The 25,699-nt window shown below is 44.9% G+C and overlaps 1 protein-coding gene across 4 annotated transcripts; it reads left to right on the top strand.

Annotated features, from left to right (window-relative positions):
* The first annotated feature begins 876 nt into the window (after positions 1-876).
* Positions 877-25,699, top strand: LOC127589196 (protein shisa-6-like). 4 transcript variants are annotated; one of them, XM_052048248.1, is made up of 9 exons: positions 877-951; positions 2,895-3,629; positions 8,278-8,438; positions 10,050-10,139; positions 11,627-11,695; positions 22,073-22,138; positions 22,511-22,531; positions 22,859-22,987; positions 23,526-25,699. In XM_052048248.1, the coding sequence occupies exons 2-9, from the start codon at positions 3,070-3,072 to the stop codon at positions 24,143-24,145; spliced, it is 1,716 nt and encodes a 571-aa protein (XP_051904208.1). In that variant the 5' UTR covers positions 877-951; positions 2,895-3,069; the 3' UTR covers positions 24,146-25,699. The 4 variants fall into 4 exon arrangements, with proteins under 4 accessions (XP_051904208.1, XP_051904207.1, XP_051904210.1 ...); XM_052048247.1 differs by having other exon boundaries at positions 22,070-22,138; XM_052048250.1 differs by lacking the exon at positions 22,511-22,531.

Here is a 25,699-nt window from a genome sequence, read left to right as displayed (position 1 = left end):
AGGCGCGCCTGGCGACCCCCGTCGAGGTTTTTAAAGCGCAATCATGCCGTCAATGCACCTGCGAGAAAAAGTCTTAATGCATGACAAAACTTGGTGAATGCTTCATGGTGCAGACTGACTCACTAACCAATGAAATCAATGTATCATGACATCAACTAATTCCATGCATCACAAATGTGCCCTGAATGGATCGGACAACAAAATAACGGCCTGCGTCAGAGTCGCATCACATACTAACTCGGTGCATCTAAAACAAAGTCGTAACACCACCAACTAACTCGATGGCCATGCAAACGAACTCATGACAACACAAACTAAGTCAATCACTCAGCCAATAGATCACCATCATCACAAAAGAACTCAACGACTCGAGGCATAGCTCGCTAACTCAATGGGTGGTGACATTACCGACGAACTCAGCCGATCACAAATGACTGGAGCTCACTAAACATCACCTAGTTCGTCCAACTCAATCCTCCATGACATCAACAACTTGACTCAATGGATCATAAATGATCTCATCAGCCGAAGAACTCAATCATAGGTCGTCCTGAACTAACTCGTGTAAACGGGCTTGGACGTCTTCAGCATTTCCGTTTGTCTTCTTTGCGTCCAGTCTAGAAGGAAGTGCGGGAGCGAGAGGAGCGCCGGGCACGCCGCCATGGGAGGAGAGAGGGGGAAGACTGCGATTGGCTGGCACACCCGTTCAGGGTGTACCCTGCCTACTGCCCGAGGACAGCTGGGATAGGCTGCTGCAAGCCCGCGACCCTCGTGAGGATGAGCCGATTAGAAAATGGATGGAGAGAGGGAAGATGCACCACCTGAATGATGACGTCGGGGGGGGGGGGGAGAAAGAGAGAGAGAGAGAGCGCAAGCGGGAAGGAGGGAGGGGTCAGGTCTCTCCTTCCCTCCTCCTCATTCAGTTTGCTCATCAGAACAGTCAAGCCGCTGGTAAGTTCTTCTTCTTCTTTGTCTTTTTGCGTTCTTCTACATTTCAGGTTCCTTGAAGGCATTTTAAGGAGGGGAAAGTGACGTCTGATTTTCTTACCATCAACTTGTTTGCACAAGAGAGACAATCCAGCACACTAGTAGAGCGAGAGATGTGCCAGTGATATGATTTTCTACTTCAGCCTTCCTCTACTGCATCATATTTTTGCGCTCAAGTAGAACCACTCCTTCTTACAAGTGTCATTTTTTTTTCTCAATACTGCCTTCCAATGCCTACTTCTATTACCGTACAGCATTTCTGCTCCACTGGTAAAATGGCACGGGTGCACTAGTAGACTAACTACATCTTACTCGTGCTGCCTTGCGCTTCTACTACGGTTACTCCTGTCCAACATTGCAGTGCAGAACGACTCAGGCGCACTACCAGAACAACTATTTCATCTCACTAGTGTCATTTTGCCCAGTCGCGTAGAAAATGATCCACCTGCACACGAGCAAAACATCTTACTGCGGTCGTTTTTATTTTGCTTTTTACACTCCTGCCTTCCATTAAGATATAACATTCCTGCACTGTAGTAGAGCAACTTACCCGTGACATTTTGACCACCACTGTACGCTCAGCACGCTCATTCAATGATTATAGATCACTAGTAGAACGACTGTCTCACTACTCCAGTAGTAATGTTTTTCCCACAATCGTATGATTTACTGCACACGAGTCAAACGACTGGCGCACACTAATAGAATACTAATAATAAAAAACTAATAGAAAAATGTATTTATTAATTAATAATTATATTATTATTATTATATTATTAATTATGATTAATAATAACTAGCTGGTTCGCCGCCCTCTGGGCGGCTCATCAGCTAGTTCCTGCGGAAGGCTGGTAAGGTGGGCCTTCGGCCCACAAAAGTGTTGTTGCTTGGTTCAACTTTTTGTTCATCTTCATTGCTTATCGCGAAAATAAAGAGATGTTTAGCTCTACTAAATAACTAACAATTTTATTGCAATGCTTGTGGGTAGACAACATTTTTTCGCTAAGATGCCCGCGCGATCGTAGTGAGCCACTGCCTGAGCGGCGCAGTGGCGGCGCTCAGCGGCGCGGTGAAGTAGGTACGTTTTGAAAAGGGACAGACGGAAGGACAGACCGCGTGCGGGACGACGCGCAATATATATATAGATAAGATAATAATAATTAATAGAACTAATAGAAAAATGTGTTCTTGATTTTACTGCTTGGTGCTTTCTACCGCCTTTATTACCGATTCGTCTTACTGTTTATTGTCTATGTTAAATCGCTCCATGTACAGCACTTTGTATGCAGCGATGGCTGTTTGAAAGTGCTCTATAAATACTGATGACTTGACTTGACAATTGTCTTACTAGTGTCATGTCACGTCTGTTTTTAAGTGTTGTATTATTTTTGTCATTTTATGTTCAGCGTTCTTTTGATGGCGGCGCGAGCACCCGCAGCGGCTCCTCTTGTCCTCTTGTTTAAGAGGGAGGAAATTTCATCTGCGCTGTATGCGCATTTGACAATAACGTTGTACTTGATACTTGATACTTCCACCACTGTATCGTATAGTAGAAGAACATCATGCACCAGTGAAACGGCTGCCATTTTATCCACTCTTGTATGACATTTCTTGGCAGTCGTAGAATGAGGACGATGCACGAGTAGATTGATTTTCTTTGTACTATTTTTCTTGTTAACATGTTTGTGCAATACTGGAAAGACCACCCGCACGAGTAGCACGAACGTTTTACCTGTGATCGTGCAACTCCTGTTTCACCTTTCAGCACACAAGTAGAACTGCCTTATTCGTGATGTTTTTTTTCCAACTACTGGATGACGTTTCTGCTCAGTAGGGTAAAACGACTAGGGCGCGGTGTTTAATGATGAAGAGGTGATTGATTCAAATGTTTGTGTTCGTCTGTGTAGGACTTATCTCAGAATCAGGAGCCCGAACCCCAGTGCACGTGCGGGTCGAAGGATGTGGCGCCGGGCGCGCGGATGTTCCGGCGTGGCGCGCCTACTCGCACCCGCGTTCAAGACGCCTGCGAGGATCTCCCGGAAGTGAGTCCACACCAGGGAGGTCGCGGGGGGTTGGAGCAGCATGAAGCCCCTCCTGTCACCCCTGCCGCTGCTCCTGCTGCTGCTCGCCCCGGACGCCGGCTGTGCCCCAGCCAACAAGCGGCTCCCCAAAGGTGGCGCCGGCCCACCGGCAGCCAGGACCTCCGTCAAGCCCAAGTGGGCCAGCGGGAGCACGGCCGTGCCGGCGTGGGGTGCGGTCACGCAGCTGCGGGCCCCCGCCCTCCAGCACGACACGTGCCTGGGCTACTACGACGTGAGCGGCCAGTTTGACAAAGAGTTTGGCTGCAACAACACAGACCACCGCTTCTGCTGCGGCAGCTGCTTTCTGCGCTTCTGCTGCGCCGACCGCGGAAAGCGCCTGGAGCAGACGTTCTGCACCAACTACAACACGCCCGATTGGATCAAAACGCAGCCGCCCTCGCCGGCGCCCACCGGCGACGCCTACGACCCCGAGCTGGATCGGACCAACACCACCGTCTACATCAGCTGCGGCGTGGTGGCCCTGGTGGTCGCCGTGGGGATCTCTGCCAAGGTGGCCTACGACAAGGCCACCAAGAACCCCCAGGAGATGAACGTGCACAGGTGGGCCAACGCGCATGCGCACGCGGGAGCTTTCGAGGACGGGGCGGGAATCACAACTCGCGGGATTATCCCCACCGATCGTCACTAGAATGGAACTGAAACGTCAAACTTGACATGATTTTTTTGAGCAAAAGACAAAATTAAGACAAGATAAAAAGCAAATTGGCAGATTGACAACATATTCATAAATCACAGCTATGGCCAACTGCGACGTGGCATCGCATTGCCAATTTTCCATCAAATCAAGTCATGAAAATGACATGTCGGGATCCGGATCATAAATTGCAGAACACAAAAATCAAGGCGGATGAATGTTGTGCTTTCGACAGCATTTCCGTACGTGATGTCAACACGGCTTGATGACAAAGCAAACGAGAAAGCAAAAACTATCACCACAAAAAAAGTCAATGAAATATGGAGATTGACAACATATTAAACAGTGTCGTGATTCTATCCAAATCAGTTCTAGTCTCGGCTCCGATTACGAACCATATTCGATATTCCCAATCGGACACAATCTGAAGACTTCACAAACGCATCATGAAAACGAGTGTGTCAGAATGCGATGAGGCCCGCGTCTCCGATGATCACACAGCGTGCGAACGTGCGTGTCAAGAAGCCTGTAAAACGCAAAGCGCCATTGATCATCTTGCTGCTGAAGATGTTTGTAGAACGACGGCGTTTTGAGTCCTGAGGCCGGCTCGGCTTCTTCACGAGCACAAACATAACAACACTCGAAAGACGCACTGACGACATTGCCTCGGGCACACACACGCACACAGACACACTTACATGCTAAGATGCATTTGTACTTGCTGTGATGTTATTCTTGAAGAAGAACACCAAAGACTTTGGCATGCTTTGTTTCAATGTCATTGGCCAACAAAATCATTTAAGTCACGTGTTGCAGTGAAAGAAAATGACTTGTCTTGCTTCATTTCAGTGGAGAGGGCTTAATCTTGAAACGGGATTTGTTTCGTTGTTGTTGGGGGAAGAAAAGGCCTAAGTGATGTTTTGTGCTACAGAACATGACTTGTTTCGTTTTGATTGTTGTGCAGAAAAAAAAAACATTTTCAGATAAGATCAGATATCCTCAAAAGGGAGAACCCAGAGGTGACTGTGGTCAAATATTCATAGTCGTAAGAATAAAGTGAATTTAATGAAGCATTTGCAGGGCCCCTGCTGTGTTTTTCGACCAGCAGTCGTAATGCCCCCCCCCCTTCCCCCGCTGTTCCATTAGCGTACTGTTGGTGTTTTCAAGGCGGAGTGAGTTTAGTTTCATTGTTAACTGTGAAGAGGACCATGGTGCTGATTTAGCTTTGTTGATGTCAACAAGAAAACAACTTGGGTTTGCTTTCATTTGTGCTCATTGTTGTCGTCGTTGTCGGGGAGGGAAACTGCCGTTTGGTAATAAGCGACTACGACGTAGTCAGTGGTGACTCAAGCGCGGTCACCAAATTGAGCAGCGAACACATCGACACCTGATCGGCCTCCCGTCATGCATCCTTGCTAAATGACTCACGAACTTAAATTCAGCTGAGTCACTCGCCTTGACCACCCATCGAAGGCGCAGAAATATAGACGCACACGCAGCTTTCACCGTGTGGGCACAAGTATTGGGACACGGACAAGAAGCCACGACAACAGCTTGCACTCTACTGGGAAGACTTTGTGGAAATTGGCCAGCGTGAAGATTCATATGCGTCCAAGCTCAATTTGATTGATTGATTGATTGATTTGTTTCATCCATATGACGTCGTAGTGAAAAGGTGGGGGCGGAAGGTTGCATTATATCAAACTAAAGTGACAAACAAGAAATGGCTGGGAATAATATTTAGTTCAATTTTACAGTGTTAATGACACCATTAGCCCTCCTCAAAACTCACTTGTATTCTTTGGCGTTCGACTAGGCATGACTTAGATTTGTTCTTGATTTTACTGCTTGGTGCTTTCTACCGCCTTTATTACCGATTTGTCTTACTGTTTATTGTGCATGTTAAATCGCTCCATGTGCAGCACTTTGTATGCAGTGATGGCTGTTTGAAAGTGCTCTATAAGTACTGTTGACTTGACTTGAAATCCTTTTTCACAAAATGGGTTTATTGTGATTTCTTAGTTTTGGATTTTCCTTGAATTTGAAGTTGTGTGAAGAATGTATCAGGGAAATTAATGTTGTGCATTTTTTTTAATTGTTTAAAAAAATTTCCTTATGCTGTGTTGTGTGCAGAATTTCACAGCAGTACAGAAATTCTGCACACAACACCCTCTAAAGACGGGGAGAATAAATTTAAATTAAGGATTTACAATTGATCCCTGTTGATAAAAATATATACTGTGGGTCCAGAAAGTATTCTCAGCACTTCACTTTCACAGACTTTGATCATTTTTACCAAAATCCCCCCAAATCCATATCCAAAAAGGTGACTTTGCTGCTAGCAGTTGCTACCAAAGCAAACGTCTTTAATTGTGTTCCGTCCTCTCAGTGACTGATTGTGCGGGCGAGCGGCTGAACAGAATGTTGAGGCGCTGGCAGACCTTTTGCTTTGTGTGACCTTCAACGCACGACTAAACCGCTGAATTCTCTCCTTATTGATTAGCTTTTTGTATCTGAGAGAGAGACACACACACACGAATTACCTGCCTGCCTGGCTGTGTGTGTTTGCGCGTCTCTGTGTGTGTTTGCGCCTTCTCATGTTGCACTCGCGTCACGGACCAGACGTGCCCAATTTGGCCAAAATAGAAGCAGGAGAGGAACAAAATGTGATCACGTGTCTATCGGCCACTTGATTAGGTACACCAGCCATTGACATCCAATACAAAAAGAAAATGGCTGAGTGAGGAATCCCTCCCCATCCACTATGTAGTGCCATCAATGTATCCCGCAGTGCGTCTCAATGTAGTCAACACCCAATGGTCAATGGAAAAGTAATATATCCCATCATGCATTGTGCAGAAATATTTAATGTCGCTTGGTAGACGTACAGTGCTGTGAAATAGTATTTTCCCCCTTCCAGATTTCTGTGCTCTTTGCATAATTATCACATGCAAAGGTTTCAGTTCACCAAACAACAACAAAGAGGCTACCCAAGGAGATACAAAATGCAGTTTCTAAATGCCAATTTAACTTATTAAGGCACGAAAAAACATCACAAACTCCCTGTCCCTCTGTGAAAAAGTAATTGCCATTCCCGTTAAACCCACAAAGTAACTAACTAACGACAGTTTTGGGAAAGCTGAGTTCAATTTCACTGGCAACACTCGAGCACCGCATTTGTTGAATCAAGAAATGACATGAATAGGATCTGTCAGACAAAGTGAAGTAGGTTACAAGATCTCAAGAAACAAACACACCATGCCACGTTCTGATGAAATCCAAGAAGAAATAATATATATACATTTTTTAGGTTATTGAAATCTACCAGTCTGGAAAAGGTTACAAAGCCATTTCCAAAACTCTGGGGGTTCAGCAAACCACTATCAGAGCCATTATCCACAAATGGATATACTGGGAACATTGGCACACATTCCCGGGAGTGCACGACCAGTTAAAATTCCTCCAAGAGTGCGACGACGACTAATTAAGGTTTTGGAGTGGCTGTGTTTGAATCCAATTGAGATGCTGTGGGGTGACCTTAAACGGGCATTTCATGCTAGAAAACCCTCCAATATGAAATTAGTGAAGCAATTCTGCAAAGAAAAGTGGACCAAAATTCCTCCTCAGTGATCTGAAAGACTCATCACCAATTATACGCAAACGCTAGATAGGTTTGGATTTTTTTTTGTTTGTCTGAATAAATTAAATTGGCATTTAGAAACTGCATTTTGGATTTGCTTGGGTTACCTGTGTGTGATTTTAAAATTATCAATCAGGAATCACGGCACTGTACTTGGCCAATAAATCTTGATTCTGAAAACCTTTGGCCAACTTCCCCGAATCACTCGATATTGCACCCAAATGGGACGCGGCGAATCAGGCTACTCGCGTTGGCGATGGCGGACTGAGCTCAAGTGTTCTCCTCCTGGAAGGGAAACGCTATTAATACTCACCGAAGCTCCCAAAGTCACACACGCTGGTGGGAAAGTGGAGTATGCGCTGGCTTTAGGTCCTCATTGACACACTTTCACAAAAACATGCCGGTAATGACTTACACTTCATCAACTTCCAGGACTCTCTACCTGGAGAATCGTGTCAACACATTAGTGCAGTGTTTCACTGCGGTTATTAAGACAAGGCCCTTATTTGTCATTAGAATAATGCAGTGGGGGCGGGTCATGTTTGCTAGCTGAGCCTTCAGTGGCGTTTTAGCTGACCTAATCCACTTCTTTATACCAACTTATTCTTTATACTTAACTATCATGTTGCAATGTTCGAAACAATCCATGCGATACAACCCCCCCTAACGCCCCCCTCCCCCACCAAAAAAAAAAAACACACACAGTGAGTCCATCCATCCACGTACATCATCTGGACCTCTTCAGCAAAAACGGTGCAGCAACACACATAGACACACAGCAATCTCGTTATCATCTGCAAACAAAGGCTATTATTACTGAATGGATTTATTTTGGGCAGATTCATTATCATTTTAGGACCAGTTTCCAGTGGAATTGGATCATTTTTTCAGTAGCCGTCCATCTTTGATTTCAGAGCGCTCGCGGACATTTTAAGGCAGCAGGGCCCTGTTCCCGTTTCCCAATACGAGCATGACAACATGGACGCCATGATGGATGGCTCGCCCAAAGACGAAACGCCCGTCCGGACTGTCAAGAACAACTATACGCCCGTGCACGCCAAGTCCTCCAACCACGGTAACTACACTGCTTGTCTTCCTTGTTTGTTTGTCTTGGAACACTTGTCCATGCTAGTTTACTTGTACACTCTTTGTCATCATTCAATATCAAGAATTGGAATAAACGGCTTTCAAGTTGAACGAGCAGGCCAATAAATTGAATCTTGAGGATATGCTTTCCATGACAACATTGTTTGATTGACAACCATGGGCCAACTGTGGCGCGTCTGGAACATGACGAATCAAACACGAGTCGCATGCACGACTGTGAATCATTCTCGGTGTGAAGCCTCAAACTGGAGTGCGAACGCTCTTTTTCACCTAAAACTACTTTTTCCATCGGTGCTCCGGGGATCAGCTCTCTCGGCCACTCGCTGAATGCCCTAATAGCGCGTCCCAGATTCGATGGTGTCACCTCCCTGGAACGTGACACTTGGGTAGCCACGTGCCAGCTAAAAGGCTAACGCGCTCACGTCATCGCTTGATGACTTGGCTTTTGTCAGTGAAAACACTTAGCTGTCCTCCTATGTTCGCAATCTCCGATGAGCGGCTTTTCAATTCATTTCATTGAGGAAAATGGATTGAAGATACGAGTGAAATGAATTTCAAGCATGTTGCTGAAACTTGTAAGTTACCACTGTATAGTTCAGTTGGCGGCTTTGCTTCATGCACCGTTCATCTGCAGTCTGGATGCGCGTTTCAGAGTGTCCGCAAGTGTCTGGAAGCATCACAGAAAAGTGTCTACGTTTGTTTGCTTGTCATTTGCTGGCGAAAAAGTCACATGTGGCAACACCGAGGCGCCCCTCGCGCTGGTGTAACGCGTTAACTCTACCCCAAGTTGTCATGGTAACAAAACTGCAGCTAAGTTGGCCACACCGAGGCACCCTTGCTTTGGCACAATGTCCTTACTCTGCCCCAAGTTGTCATGGTTCCGAAAATATGGATAAGTGGACAACTGTGAGCAGCCATCGCTCCGTCACGACGCCTTTGCGCCACCCGCCGGTCATCATGGAAACAAAAGCCAGACCCATCCAAAACCGACCGATTTCAAGCCAAGTGGGACAAGTGGATGAATTAAGTGTGCCGCCACTCTTGATCTGTTGTGGATTTGTGACCTTGGAATGGCACAGATTTGAAGAACGCACTTGAGAATTCTTTTTCAATTGCACAGAAATAGGCACGTTACGTCTCCTTTAACCTTTCTGTCCTGGCCGATCTTTTGTGAAAGACGAATTTATTATGAATTCAATGTGTGAAGGAAAAGCCTTGGCTGGTTTGCATAAAACCTTTTCTCTCGCCTCGCTCAACCGCCATCATGCTGACGGATGTGTGTGCGTGTGCACACTATTGGTTAATGCTGGCTTGAGAGAAGACAAGTATATTTTTGCGGGTGTAATTGGTGCGCTCCCCCCACACGGCATGCCTTTGATTGTCTGGACACTTGATTTCTCAACGGCGAAAAGATGGAAGGCGTCCAAAGCGACTCAGTTCCTTTATTAAAAAGCACGAAAAGAAAGGGACCTCCTCCACATTGTGATCGCTCCTGTTGTAGAACTGTACCTAATGTAGTGATGGCATCAGCATGTTGCTATGGTTACCAGCTTATGTGTGTGTGCGCGTGTGTCAACAGAGCATTATGGGATGGAGACAATTCACAGCGCAGGCACTGACATGCTCATCTCATCAGGCTTTGTGACACTCGGACGAGGACACCTCAAAGGTAACCTATTACATCCATCCACCCATTTTCCAACCCGCTGATCCTTACGAGGGTAGCGGAGCATGCTGGAGCCTATCCCAGCCGTCGTCGGGCAGTAGGCGGAGGACACCCTGAACCGGTTGCCAGCCATTTGCAGGGCGCACAGAGATGAACAACCATTTGTGCTCACACTCGTCCCTAGGGACAATTGAGAATGTTCAGTCAGCCTGCCATGCATGTTTTTGGATTGTGGGAGGAAACCAGAATACCCGAAGAAAACCCACACAGGCACGGGGAGAACATGCAAACTCCACACAGGAAGGCCGCAGCCGAAATCGAACCCCGCACCTCTGCACTGTGAAGTTGACGTGCTAACTAGTCAACCACCTTGCCGCTAACAAGCAAAATATTTTGACATTATTGTTTTAGGAGGATTGGAAAAATAACACTCAAATTAAATCGATGTTGTGCCCACATTGAATGGTGTAATTAAAAAAAAAAAAACCTTGGGCAACTGTCTAGGATACTTCTGATTTGAGTAAATTCTATCGTTCGTCAAAGTACTGCGCAAGCCTCTGTATTCGCCCAAATTAAATTCGCTCTCAGAGCCAGTTAGATTTTCTTCAATTTGAGGAGAAGTAGGACATCATGTAGTCACGTTTGAAGGCCGAGTGGATGTGGTGATTTCCATGGGAGAAGGAGCCGCTGCGTGCAATCGAGGAGGTGAAGGCAATAACATTTTCTGCATGGACGAAGTGACAAGATCGTCAGCAGGTCTACCAAAGATATGTGGGCGGCGGATCCATGTTGAACGCGCAAATATCAGATATGGGGGGGCTCATACAAGGAATGGATGGGAGGGAAAAAGACCAAGAACATCCTCAAGTCTACATTGGACACACTTTGAATTTTGTTCAGTTGAATTTTGTCAAACTTGGGTTCTCGAGGGCTGCTATCCTACCTTTTTTGTTGCTTTCCTCCAACACACCTAATTCAAACGTTCAATTCATCCCCAGCTCAGCAGAATCCCGATAACAATCCTGATCATTGGAATCAGGTCTGTTGAAGGAGGCAAACATCTAAAATATGCAGGATAGTGGCCCTTAAGAACTGGAGTTTGACACCGGGGCATCTCGGCAGTATTTTCATTGACACGTTCTGTATCCTTTCCGACAATCACAACGGCAGATGGTTGAACTGAAGTCAGCAGAGCAATGAAGTTTTGCCCGCGGAGGATATGAAAAGTAATAATGGTGACACCCACCGTAGGTACCTCATTCTGGTGTGTTTGTCCGTTTGAATGCCGTGGCCGTTGGTGGCATTTCTGTCGCCAGCTGGTTCACGGGGAAGCTTGAAGTGGCATCTTGCGTGTGACAAAGTGACACTCCCTCAGCGGTTAGTGTGAATGCGTCACGGCGGGCGCCATTGTTCTCCGCTCTGATTCATCAGCTTCTCATCCACACGCCGTCGTAGTCTTCTTCTTCTTCATCATGTTTTTCTTGTTACAGCGCAGCACTCCATCGACGAGTCGGCACAGATGTCCTGGCAGAATGAGCTGGACCTCCCCGTCTCCTACGGTACGTCCAAGTATTGTTTCCGCAAATGTCACGAAACTGAATTACACATGTATTTCAAACACCACCGCCGCAGAGCTTTGCCATAGGAAAGTCCGCCTAGCTTAATGCTAACAAACAATGCAAAATACCATAGACAGGCTAATCAAGCTAGGATCAAGGTTGTGGTGTTATAACCTTTTAAGCAGTGGATCTTTGAACATAAACAGTGAAGGGACACAGATAACAATCCTCACAGGCATACATATTGTTTATCCTCTGCAAAGAACAACTCATAATCCAGCATCTTACTGAGTTGCGCCCGCTCTCTCCATCTGAATATACTTTTCAAATTTGCACACAAATAGTCATCTTATCGCCCAAAACATGATCGGCCTACTAAACAATACAGGTTATTTTCCATCAATAAGCGGTGCTGCACCATTACTTTGACTCAAGTAATAAATGAAATCAGCATTTGGTGTGTGTGTGTGTGAAAATGTCAAAGTGGCTCCATAGTGAGTGTAACTCATGTGACATTTTAAAACAATTAACTTGCTTTTAATAAATGAAGTCGTTGTTTGGAGTAAGCACAATTGTGTCTTGCGCAGAATCATCTTTCTTGGCCAAATTTTTGACATATCCTTTCTTGGAGTACATGCAATTAAGAAATGCCAAGTCACCCGCACGGCTCAAATTGAACGTCAGAGCCACTTTTACATGGCATTCGCCATTCACTTCATGAACTGTATTGTTTTTCACAATCTTCACAATCTAACTCTGGATCATTTTTGGGATCACGTCAAAATCAGGCCTTTCCTGACTGAATTTGATCATAGTTGGTAGTGTTTTGTGTATGCGTGCAATAGAAGCTGAAGTAGATGTTGTGCAAAGGTTTCCAGACTCCGTGTGTGTGTGTGTGTGTGCGTACGTGTGCGTGGCATGCAAACAGACCGCATGAATGTCAAGCAGCAAAATCATAAGCGGCACGTGATGAGCAGGCAGGGAGCCAGAACGTAAACACGTTGCCAAGGCAACACAGAACATGTATATGCGGTCATCTCGTGTATGTCGGGCCGGATTAAAGTGCAGCCTGGACCGGTCACCATTACGATCCAAAAGTGAGCGATGCCCAAATGTCACGTGTGGCGCCTTTGAATCCTGCAACACGTCAATATACGTGACGAGAGCCCGCGACGCAAGGACTGTCCATGCTCATGTGTTGTCTGCTCCACTTTTAGTGGACTGTACAAATGCTCGCGTTGAGACGGAAAGGCAAAAGTATTTCGACGCCAACGGGAAGTGAAATCTTAAGTCGGCACGAAAGTAACGGAACGACTTGAGGAAATGTGGTGTTTGGAACAAGCAAAAGTGTTGAGACACATTTTGGAGGAAAAAAAGCTTTGGAGTTTGGGCAAAAGTATTTGGAATAATGTGTCCATCGAAGTCCCCCCACAAACTTGCGGCCTTAAGAGACAGAAAGAAGGAAATGCCCGAATGCGACTTTGAAGTTTGGTTTATCACATCAGACGCCGGTGCTGATGTCATGTCATTATCTGAAGAGCCGGCTTGGGGGTGAAAAGCAAAGGCCAATAAATGCACCGTCTTTCTGTTCGGTCTTTGATGTACCAATTTTGCACAAAGGGGCTATCATCAGTGGGTGTACGGCTGCAATCAGACGCCTCACACACGCGTGCGCGCGCACACACAGACGTACACACGGGCGATGTGCACACAAAGGATGCTGATGATTGCGCCCGAAGTTAAAGTCACCAGCAGGTTGGCGTCATTAGTCATGTTTGCTGTGAATGAAGGAAGCCGCTGCCCACTCGCTTCCTGTGACCCTTCATCCCACACCGACACGAACACACGTACACACCGAGACACAAACGGTGCCACGCTTCATCTCCGCAGAACTAGAAGGATCATGACCGTATATATAATCTGCTCTTTTTTTTTCACCAATCATGTTTTTTTAATGAGAAATGAAAAAAACATGAGGACAGTGGAATGGACTGTCTTTCTCGTATCCCGGCATTATTTTTACAATTCAGTGTGATTCATCTGTCCCTTGTGCCGACTTTGAATTTGGTAGCAATCTGACAACATTTTAAGATCAAGTTTGTCTTTGAAGGTCCCCTGGAAATAGTCCAAATTAGCCGAACATATCTGCTTTGAACAGCCACGATAGACTTTCTGGCTTCTTTAGACTCTTTTTGTGGGTCTAACTCTTGATAGACATACAGTATCTGCAAAATTTTAGGTCGGCAAGTGCAACAGGTTGCAGGAGTAGAATTTATCAAAATAATTCCCTTTTAACAAATTGAACCTCAATGGCCACTTCTGGGGGAAAATGGCAGACTCTGCGTCTTTTCGGGTTTGGCTTCTGTAGACTTTTTTTTTTGTGGGTCGAATGGTGCTAAATGGCTTCAAGAGCTGAATTTTCTAGTGAAAGTGACGCCTAGAAAGGACCAAAGTGACCCTAAATGGCCATTTCAAAGCAAAATGGCACATTTTCTGGTCTTGGCAGGCATACCTTCATAGGACTTTTTTTGTGGATCTACTTGTGACAGAATGTTTACCAAATGTCATACTGCTTAATGCCCTACATGGCCAACTTTTCAGGCATGGCTTCTTGAAACTTTTTTTTTTGATCAACATCGACCCAATTTACCCCCAAAAAATAAATAAATCAAATGCTATCTTGCAACGACCAAAGTGTGCCTAAAAGACGGCTATGTTTAGGGCAACTCAGCAGGCCTCCTGTGTCTTTTATAGGATGGTGTAGTGGAGATTTTTTGTGGGTCTTACTCAAATCCATGTTGCGAAGTCAAACTGGCTCCGAGGGCTGAATTTCTCAACATTCCTTTCGTGCTGGCCTTCATGTCGCTCGTTTCTGTCCAGATGCACGCAAGAACAACACGCACATACGCACACACATGCTACACAATAAATCAGTGCTGGTGCCGCCGACTGTGAAATTAATTGAAGTTGTGATCTGGTGTGGCTGCGGAGTATCATCAACATCATCACCGTCAGCCCGAGGAGACCAGCCAGATGAACCGATGACAAAAACGTCAACAAAAATAACAGCAAACGGAACGGATTGCATTTAGAGCGGCTTCACTGAATGTAAAGAAAACTCGTCGCTTATTAATTCAAAATTTGAAATTTTAATTGATTTATTCTTCACCAGTTGTTAGTTAGCAGGATTGCTGCAATAACATTTTGGTTCTGTTTATTATTGACATTATGCTTGCCATGCTTGGAAAGATGCATTCCAGAGCCAGCATTTCAAAAAGTGATTTTTCTCTTCTTTTTTTCTTTTTAAACGTGTTGGTCTCCCATGCAGCGAAACTCTATTTGAGCCTGTGGTGTCCCCGAAGCACACAATCTGTGCTGGCCCACATGAGGACGCGTTTCTTTCCTTTCTCTTTCCTTTCACTTTCCCACTGTTGCTTCCTTTTTGGGTCACGCCGCAGCAGCCAGCAGTGTGAGTTATCCTTCAACCGTACTTGTGTTAATGTGTACTGTATAATGTATAGCGTTCTACTGTAGCTGGTGCAGTAGTCCCTCATTTATCGTGGTGCTTATGTTCCCAAAACCCCCCTGCAATGGAAAATCTGCAACGTAGCCTTCACACAGTTATTTTGTTATTATTTTTTTCTGTAGATTAGCAATACAAAATGGGCATCTGAAGTGCTGCTATCTAATTTGTCCACAACAGTCTACGGTGTAGACACTACACCGTAGTATCTGTCAGCAACCCCCTGCGACTCTTTTGAACGGATCGGAAAATGGATGAATAATTGCAATTTTTTTCAATTCGGTGATTGATGAATTGTCACTGTCGTGCAGTTGTGTAAGCCAGTTCTGCTTGCGCTTGATTTTCTCTTGAAGTGTGAAATGATCCTGCTCTTTCTGTCTTTTTCGCACTCCACGCGTTTCTTGAAACAAGTGTGTGGGGAAACTTTTTAAAAAGAAACAAGAAATAGATCGTCTCTGTTTTCGTATGGACAAAGTCCATGTCAAAAGCACATATCGCCAAAAAAAAGAAAAAGGGGGAAGAGGAGGAAAAAACACACGGGCAGCATGATTCGGGCTCTAGTTGCAGTGTGCTATTATGCAAGCCAGCACGTCGTTCGGAGCAGTCAAACGTGTAAACAAGCAGCGGCAAGTCAAGATCAAAGTGACAATTTCACTTTTGACTTGAGCCAAAATCCATTTTTAGACTTCCTGGTTTGCAGTTCCAGTCAAATCCCGCTGAATGACTAAGAAAGAATTCATTACTCCTCGTGTGTCACAACACTCGGCCAATCAGCTTCAATTGTGTCACGCTGAGACGGAATCCAAACGTGCGAGGAAATCTCTATTTGCGGTTCAATGAAATTCATCACAAATGTGACCATTCTCCTTCGAGGGGCGAGTCAAAGTTGATTTGAAAATATCAAGTGACGTTAACGGATTAATCACAAAGGCTGCGAGCGCTCGCTCACCTAAAACAAACAAGTCGACTCGTCCGTCATGCATTCCGAATTGTAATATTCAATCAAGTCCCAATCCATCATGCCGTGGGTCTAATGTGACCTTGGGAATTTGGGAATCAATTCAACTCGAAAGCTTTTAAGCTCTTCAAGTCTGTGAGACGCACGCGAACAAGCTAATTAGCGTTAGCGTCGGCACTAATGCAGCCGAACGCGCGCGTCATGTACACGCATCCCTTTGAATAATAATAATAATAAAGTGTCAAATGTACATTGCTTGTTTTATTAATCGTCTTATTTTTGAACTAATAATAAATCGATCCACCGATTATTAACCCTTTCATGTGCCCTGAATCAACCGATGAAGCAATTGTTTACTGACAAATACTAAATGCGTTGCCTCTGTCAACTTGTTTCTTGAATTGATCACCTTTTTTTTTGTTTCCTATAAATCAATGAACCAACTATTCAATCCAAAAAAAAAGTTTGCTTTCCTGCATTCCAATACATTCGGTATATTTTTGAGGCCTTGTTGATCTTGTTCACAAATTGCGTAGCGGATTTGGCTGAGATCTTCTCGGTGAAACGTTTGCGCCGTTTGATACATGACTTGATCATTCTCCGTTTCGGATGGTGACCGTTTGACCACAGAACCGGTTATTTGTACGATTTCCCGTTTTGGTGTCTTGAATGCTCCAATCTTTGACATTTACACGATGTTCCTCAACATGAGTGACAAGCACACGTGTGTTGTTTTTGAGTGTGTGAGTTGTTATTGTCACCCCCTGAGCACAGTACGTTCTTTTTTTTTTTAAGCTTTGTCTTTGTTGTCAGGGCTTTATTGAACGGTTCCTTCTTTCAAAAGGCCAACCCGTTTGCTCCACACACACACTCACATAAAGGCACACCTTGAAACATGCTCTTTTCTTCTTCTGTGGTTGGTGTCAAAGCTGTCGAAGGTGTCCCTGGGAAGAGACTGGCCGGCATTATGACAAGCGTGTGAAAAGCGACACGTGACGGCAAAAGGTTTTCAAAGCGCCTTCACCTCTGCTGCTTTTATTCAACAACTCGAGTCGAAACTTGCAAGTCGCGTTCGGTCAGCTTTACCCTGTTGGTAACGTACCGCTTGGAAATGGTCATAAATCAACTAATTTGGCGAAACACAAACACACACGTTGGACGTTATTGTTCATTTGGAGCCACCACTCAAGGGTCATAATTCAATCAAAACGTTTTTTGTTGGGTTTTTTTTTCAAACAACAAAATTTAACACCTCTGAATATCACATAAAGTCATAAATCAGCCAATCTGGATTTTATGCCATTCAATATTAATTTAATCGACCTTAATTTACTTGCTGTATGGGGGTTTTGGTGGGGGGTGTATGGGGCTGCCAGTTTGAGGGTGATAAATCCATGAAATGAACTGCTTCATAGCTTTAGTTCCGTCAAGAAAAAAAAAAGTGGAGTTTGACACAATGTTCGGGAAGTGTGCCACGCGCTGAATGGTGTCATTCTTCTCTTTCTTCCTTATTGCGTCGGTAAAAATGTCACACGGAGAAGAAGTGAGAAGTGAGGAAGGGGGCACGCTGCAGGGAGTAAGCGAAGCAAATTAAATTCCCCGTAAGAGCACTTGACCTCCTTACCGGAGGGGAGGGGACGAGGGGAGGGGGCTTTGGCAGCCACAAAACGGCATCTTTGCCACTTGTCGTCTCCTGGCCCACTTTGCCGTACCAAATTCGACTTATTCTTCCACTTCTGCCCATCTCTACTTCTTGGGTTACACCTGTGTACTTCCTGTGTTTTCCCATCGTTACTTCCTGTGCTGCATTTGTCTACGTCCTCTGTTGGAAGGCTCAACTTCCTTCCTTTCTCATATGTATTTCCTTTTTTGAACATTTCGTCTTCCTGTACCGCCCCCGTCCGTCTCTGTGTACGTTACCGTTTTCGCTTCGGGGGGTAGTGCAGTTATGTTAGCGCCATGCTAAGTGTTGTACAGACAATGTGATGTCAGGGCCCCCGGCGATCCAGCCATGATTTTCAGCCACCTTCTTCTCTGGTCTCAGATGCATAGTGTGGTTCCCCGATGTCTGACTAGCCTCTAAATTCTAACAACAACAAGTGGACTTTTCTGTTTGAGTTGAGGTGCTTATAAGCATCAAGAAGTGAACATAATTTGAAATCTGCGTCGATCTCGGTTTCATCCGCGTTGAGTCACCAGAGACGAGCAGCACGCTAAAAAAAAAAAAAAGAGGTGATTGGGTGCACCCTATTTGGGTCGTTGCGTCCTCGCTGCTGAATAAAGTGAATGTGCTCCACTTCTGTGTGGCTTGGTGCCTTTTTTTTTTTTTGCTTTTCAGCACATAAGCAGCTCCTCGTGTGCTTTACTTACTTTGCCGTTGCATTATGGGATGCTGACAATTAGCGTGAGGATATTTTATGCAGACACAGGTGGCAAGAGCACTCGCACGATGTACCGAAGTGGAACTACGGATACTTGTGCAAAAAAGACTTACTAGGATGTAGTCAGTGGAGCTCGTACAACCGCATATTCATTGGCCCCTCACTAACTTTAATGTCTGAAACGCTGGCAACAAAAGTGAGAACTCCCCGAAGTGAAAAGGTCCACACTGGGCCCAATTATCCTTTTCGCAACTGTGGGAGTCATGGAAAATAATGGTGGCTACTCACTTTGCCCGTTTTTCCTTCCTGCGTTGCCCTCCTAGCACATTTCTACTTCAGATATTTCCGAGTACAGATCCGTAAAATATCTACTTTTGCACAATAACAAAGTATCTATACTCACTGACTTCCCAAATCTGCCCACAGATATCAAGAGGACCTGATGTTTGTTGACTTTGAACAGAATCCAGCCAAAGGGGGAATATTGCAGTTCAGATGAGTGGCCTCTAGTAGGCGCTGTGTTTGGTGACAAGTTGAGCAAATATAGCCATCAGCTGACTTGCTCTTTTTAAGTGCCGCGACGTGCACGTCCACGTGCAGTGCCCCACTTCTATATGAAGACGTCCCAGGAGCTTTCGACCGATGCCTCTTCTTCACTTCGTCATCATCACTTCATCACTTGTTTTCCATTTCCTTTCCGTTTTCTTGTGTCCACTTTCTGCAACGTCGTCACCTTGTGCATTTCCACTTCCTGTATTGCCTATTTCCTTTTTTCCTGCTTCCATATTTTTTGTTTTTTCAAGTCAACTTTACTGTGAAATGTGCTACATGTGCAACATACAGCACGGATGAAATTACTTTGCTCTCAACCACAGGAGAGAGAGAAGCCGCGGTGCCCGCGCCGCCATCAAAAGAACAGTTTACATCAAATGAGAAAATAATACAACACAACTAATGCAATTCCTCTGACTGCGTTGCCCCAGCTTGGCGCTAGCGGCTCCGACGTTTCAACAGCAAAGCATGATACTTAAACATGCTCGCATTTTTCTGATCGACGTTAATGAACGGGAGCAAATTGAAAGTGGCAAACTTTGATGTGAAGACGAATTTTTCTTTGTCTTGTTCCTGCGATGTCATTTTGTTTTTGTTTTTTGTCTGTGACTCGCGGCTGTTGGCGCGTACCCAAAAGCAGGACTCACCAGGTCATGATTATGATGTGATGAATTGTTCCACGCTGTGAAGATGTCTTTGATAAATATTCCAAGCAGCATTCTAATGCTTAACAACCAGCCATGCTACTTCCTGCGCGTTGGGAGCAAATGAGACTTTTAAAAAAGTCTTTGGCATATTTACAATGTCATTAATCACGAATGTTACGAGTCAGGTTGTGTCGGATATTTTCTTGATGCTTTTGTCAATAATGACGTTTGATCTTGAACACGAGTGGAAGCCGTGTGGCACCGAGGGCTCATTAGCTCATCACTTTGGTCCATTAACTCCCTTGCACCTTTGATTCCCTGTTGTGTGTGCGTTTCTGGCCTCCTCTCGGGCTCCGTGATGTATTTTACATGAAAAAATGTTGCTGTGGAGCTTGCGAGCTTGCGAGCGAGCGATCGTCTAATTAGCAGCCAGTCGGAAGATGGACAAACGGGAACACGATGAAAGTGAAAAGTGGATGTTCAATGACAGCAGGAGTCTTGGCATACCGGAGCGCCTTCGTGTTTTTTTTTCTTGTTTTTTTTTTTTACTACCAACATGGCGTCATCCTAACATTTCATGCCTCAACTTCCTGTACTTGTAATGTGTACGTTGAGGCTGCTGCAGCAAGTGTTTCTTGGCATTAATTAGCCTCATAAATGATTTTGTGCCACATTGAACTCCGGCTGTCAATCAAAGGAATTGGCCCCACATGACATTTGGAGTTTCTCTTCTTTTTCTGGTGTGGATCCTGCTGACTTTTATCTGTCCTGTCATGGCCACCCTATTTGGTGATACTCATGAAAACGTCTTTCAAGGTGGAATCGCCCAAAATGGCCGACTTGCTGTATAATTTGAGCCCACGTTGTTCATGCGTCCTGCCTCCCTCTCCGCCCATTTTTAACTCATTCACTCCCAAAGACGTTTTTAAACGTCTTTTCAGACTTGGTCCAGAATCGGCCGGTACTGAATGAGTTACAAATTGTCTTAACAACGAAGATTCAGTTCAGCTTCCGATGAACCGAGCGGCCGCGAGGAAGCGCCTTTAACTGATTGGACGCCACCAACTGGGTAGTAGCGTGTAGACTGGAAACTTTCCAATTCCTGTTGCATTCTAATCACATACACATCAACTCCCTGCATCGTCTTTCCACTTTACACCGCAAGTGTAACATCATGGTTGCGCCAGCACTCTTTTTGCTTTCAATGTCAAACTCGATTGCTTACGGCCAGTTTTTGGCCCACGCTTTGTGATCAGCGTCGCCGATGGACTCGTGGACCCTCGGCGAAGATGGTGGCAGCTTTGTGTGATGTTCCTTCTGACATAAGAAAGAAGACATCAGATAAATCTGTGATTATCCTCGCCGGACGCTCCGCCGCTCCCAGGAGCATAGACGTCAACTTCCTGTCTTGTCCAAATAAGGATGTGAACATTTGAATGGAAATATATATATGTCGTTATTGTCTTAGACACATATTTTTATTTTATTTTTTGGGGGTTAAGGGGTTGTTACATTTTTACTTCCTGTTCTCGCACCACAACTTCCTGTCTTGACCAAATAAGGAATGATTTTTTTTTTTTTAAAGTATGTAGCAGTGCTAGGTGATCATAGCACATTTCTGCTTCCTGTTTTTCTCTCTGACTGCACATTTCTACTTCCCGTGTCGTAATTTCCGTGCCACATTTAACCTTTTGTATCATCACATCATTGTACGTTTCAAACATCCATCGTACACTTCAACTCAGTGTATCGTTGGCGCATTTCAACATCTGGTTTCACATTTCAACTTCCTCTCCTGGCATTTTTCAAAAACTTTTATTTCAATAGCAAGCGTACAAAATGGTGCATAAGAGCAGACGTATCATCACATTATACTTTGCAACTTTCCTTTAGGGCATTTTTACTTGCTATATCATCATCCCAACGTACATCTGTCTCACATTTTTACTGCCTGTCTTGGCATTCTCTCTGAACGTTTTGACTTCCTGCTGCACCTACGTACTTCGGTTTGCCTTTTTTTTACCTCCTGTACTGCTGTGCCATTTTAGTCCACCTTCCTGTTGCTTATATTTAATTCCTGTGTTGTCATTTCGTACATTTCAGCTTCGTGTGTCACGTCCATTTTGCTCATTTTCCCAGTTTTGACATCCCATGATAGGTTTCAACTTCTCTGTTGCACTTGTCATGGTAAACACCACGAGCCAATCAGCTCAGCGTGCCGCTTTGACGTCATTGGCACTCTGAATCCAGATTGTTGTATGATGCGAAAATGATACTGATTTTTTTTTTCTGGGTGCGTGTGTTTTGTACCGGCAGGAAACCACCATCGCCATGACTACCAGCACAGCCACGTGGACCTCACTGCTCTCACGCCAAAGCTGGGTAAGACTAAAAAAAAATGCAATACAACTTTTTTTTTGTCTGCACTCCGAATGCTGAAAAAGACGAGAATTCACATGAACCGTCTTTTTTGTAAGCTATCTGCAATGATTTCACGGTATTGCCGGACGATTTTAGTAGTTAATTTGGCATCACATTGCTCCGAGTTCATCACCGATGCTCCGCCTCACCACGACTTGTGTCTCATGTTTGCTAAAATGTGCTATGAAAAAAAAAAATGTGATGTCACGCCATCACCAAACGATCATAGCACTTAGCTTAGCATCCAATCAAAGTGCTCTCAGCTCATCTGTTGCATCTGCTTGCTATGATGTGCGATGTGTCCCTTGACACTTCTTCTTTGGCTTTTGTTAGCAAACAGACACATGCGACACGGTGAGTCCTCCTCGCCGCTGCCGTCATTTTGTCTTTGTGTGTCCCTTGTTACTCGCAGGCCCCGCCCACCATTAACAAATTGCATGCTTGATTTTTACCAGTCTCAACTTGTGAAACACAGCAAAGAAACCCAACATGATGCTTAATTTTTCCGCATTTATGATAATGAAATGTGACTAGACTGGGGGGTTTGCTTTAAAGCTGCCCTGCCGCTGATCAATATTATTTTATTATATATTATTTCTTTTAATGGGATTGTGACCATTCTGAAAATGCTGATCGTTTCTATCTTGAAATGTTGATTCTCGGTATGCTGATGCTCGGCAGAACGAGCGCCGCGGAGCAACAACATCCTGACGGCGGCCACTGAGCCATACGACCTGTCGCTGTCCAGATCCTTCCAGAATCTTACCCACCTGCCGCCCTCCTACGAGTTTGCACTCTCTGCTGACTTGAGTAAATTCACTGCCCCCCCCCCCACACACACACACACACACGCATACAGTATATCATAGATTGCTAATGCTAACATAGCATTTTGTTGCTTGTTTTGTTTTGGGGGGTTTTCGTATGTTAGGAAGGCTGAAATCAAAACTGGTCTGTCACGCAAATGTGAAAATATTCATAGAATCCTCATTATTATTATTATTATTATTATTATTTTTCTCTATGTATCTTGACATTACTGGTGACCAGTTTATTTGAAACAAACACAACTCAAGCAATAGGTACAAAAACCTCATTTGGAGCGGTCGTAGGTCAAGTTTCCATTTGATATGGGGTAAATACTATTATTGTTCTCTTGCTTTTGGCGAGGAGAGGAACCAATCCTTGCCATGAAAAACAAAAATGCGCAACTAATTGCCACTAAAATCAGCTACAAATGCCTCAGGATGGTGACAAAGCACTGCATGAAGTTCCTCAACAAACAACATAGTTTGCCTCGCCGCCATTGACAGAGTGAGCATCTGACGCCACTGTTTTTGTGCGTCAGGTGACAAGGAAGTGGACGACTTTTACGGCAGGAAGCGTCACCATGCGGATTTGGGCGGCCGAGGCCACGCCCACATAGCCAAACTGAACGCCGAACCGCCGTTGCATCATCATCAACATCATCATCACCATCATCATCATCAACAACAACATCAGCGTCAGCGTCCTCGCCGCGTCCAGCGCGCTATGTCACAGGACCACGTCCTCTCCCCGCCCAGGACACCTCGCCGCGGGGACCACGGACTTCCTTCATACGGCAACACCGCCAGCTCCCACGGGAGCGGTCGCCACCCGTCAGAGGAACTGCTGCTGTCGGCCGAGCGCCTGCGCTCCCAGGATCCTTTGCTATCTCCCGCCGTGCGCCGTGACAAGTTCCGGCAGAAAGCCATGGCCCGAGCCATGTCCCACGCCGACATGCTGATGCCCGTCACGCCTGTCCACGAGCGCCACCGGATGGGTAAAATGCTGTCCGAGCCCAGCGACGCTTACAACACGCTCGGCGTAAACGCGCATGCCAGCGCCGCCAAGAGGCAGGCCTTTGCCTCGCGCCGGATGCACACCGTGGACCACCTACAGTTCGGTGCGGGACATCACCACGGGACCAACGAGGTCACCGTTTAACTGCGGAGGGACCACTTCCTGTCCCTGCTCGTCCACTTTCAGTCGCCTCCTGTCGTGGCAGCAAACAGCACCACAAGGGCTTCGCCGTGGCAAACGAGCCGCCATTTTTGAACATTCACGCAGCTGCGCAAAGACGACATGTCCAAGTTCACGCAGCCACGAAACGCTAGTGATGATGTCATCATAACCTAAACTGCTAATGCTGAATGCTAAAATAAAGTCTTCTTTACTATTTATTTCTTAGCATTTCTGCAGTCAGAAAAATGCTAATGATGATGTCATCATTCGCAAAAGTACTCATTCCAAAATTCCACAATTTTAGTGTTATTTTCATTCCCACGGGACACAATTGTTCGTGGTGATGTCAGCATTCACAGAAATGCTAAACTGACACTATCTTTGCAGAGTGATCCTTGGCATTCCTGCGGTCACGCTCATGCTAGTGATGGTGTCATTATTAGCTAAAATGCTAATTCTAACATAATTTCATTCCAAAGCACACATGTGCTAGCTATGATGTCAGCATTTGTGAAATGATAACGTGATCTAATCATATTGACATTATTCTCATCATTCCTGCAGCCTGCTAATGCTAGTGATTTCCTCATTAGCTAAAATGCTAACCTAAATGTAAAGTTTTAGTGTTATTAGCATTCCCGCTTTTATGCAAATGCTGGCAATGATGTCATTGTTAGCTAAAATGCCAAATATTACAATCACACTTTCTTCGTGAATGCAATGTTATCGCTAGTGGTCATGCAAATCCTAGCATGACAGCATCATTAACTCAAATGATGTATGCTAATGCAAGTGATATATTTGCAACATGATGATTAGCATTATTAGAGTTCCTGCTACCACACCAATGCTAGCGATTATCAGCTAAAATGCAAATAGCTACAATAATGCCATCTTGGGGACATTATTATTCGCCACAAAAAAAAATAGCAACACTCCAGATGCTAGTCATTATCATTTGCCTCATTTGATGACGTTATTTAATGTTCATGCTCAAAAGACTTCATGCCAGTGCTGACACTATCATTCACAACACCATCGAAGATGACATCATCATTCGCATTTACGCAGTTCTGCTCCAATATTGTAAATAAGTGTCTTGTAAATGCTTTTCGGATTTAACTTTCTTCCTTTCTTTAACGGAGACTTTTGAATACATTGATATATAGGACTCACGTTTGAGTCACGTTCATCGTTTATTGACATCGCTAAGATTGGCTCATTCCGCGCCGAAGGGTTTGCGGAAACAATCCGAGAAATGGCGGCCAAACAGGCTCCCTTCACAATGTCCGCTGTTTCCCGCATCAGTTGTGTCAACCCACATCTGATTCGATGGGAGCTCCATACGTGTGTTAAGAAAACGTGCTGATTTTATACCTATACTGTGTGCGTGTGTGTGAGGAATCTTTTAAGTTCCGCCTCTTCCTGTTGTTTCCACCCAATCAGCTGCCAGAACGTCCTCTGTTTCCATGTTACTGTTCACTTGATCTTAATTCTTCTCGAACAAACTTCAATAAAAATCCACTTATTAAGTTC

Source organism: Hippocampus zosterae, chromosome 17 (genome assembly GCF_025434085.1).
Source record: "Hippocampus zosterae strain Florida chromosome 17, ASM2543408v3, whole genome shotgun sequence".
Lineage (NCBI taxonomy): Eukaryota > Metazoa > Chordata > Actinopteri > Syngnathiformes > Syngnathidae > Hippocampus > Hippocampus zosterae.
This window is presented reverse-complemented; position numbering and strand designations above follow the sequence as displayed.

Excerpts from the sequence above, each read along its gene's own strand:
- LOC127589196 (XM_052048247.1), top strand. The coding sequence starts at position 3,070 with ATGAAGCCCCTCCTGTCACCCCTGCCGCTGCTCCTGCTGCTGCTCGCC. Across the intron at positions 10,140-11,626 it reads CGGACGAGGACACCTCAAAG|CGCAGCACTCCATCGACGAG; the intron begins GTAACCTATTAC and ends TTCTTGTTACAG. Across the intron at positions 11,696-22,069 it reads GGACCTCCCCGTCTCCTACG|CAGGAAACCACCATCGCCAT; the intron begins GTACGTCCAAGT and ends GTTTTGTACCGG.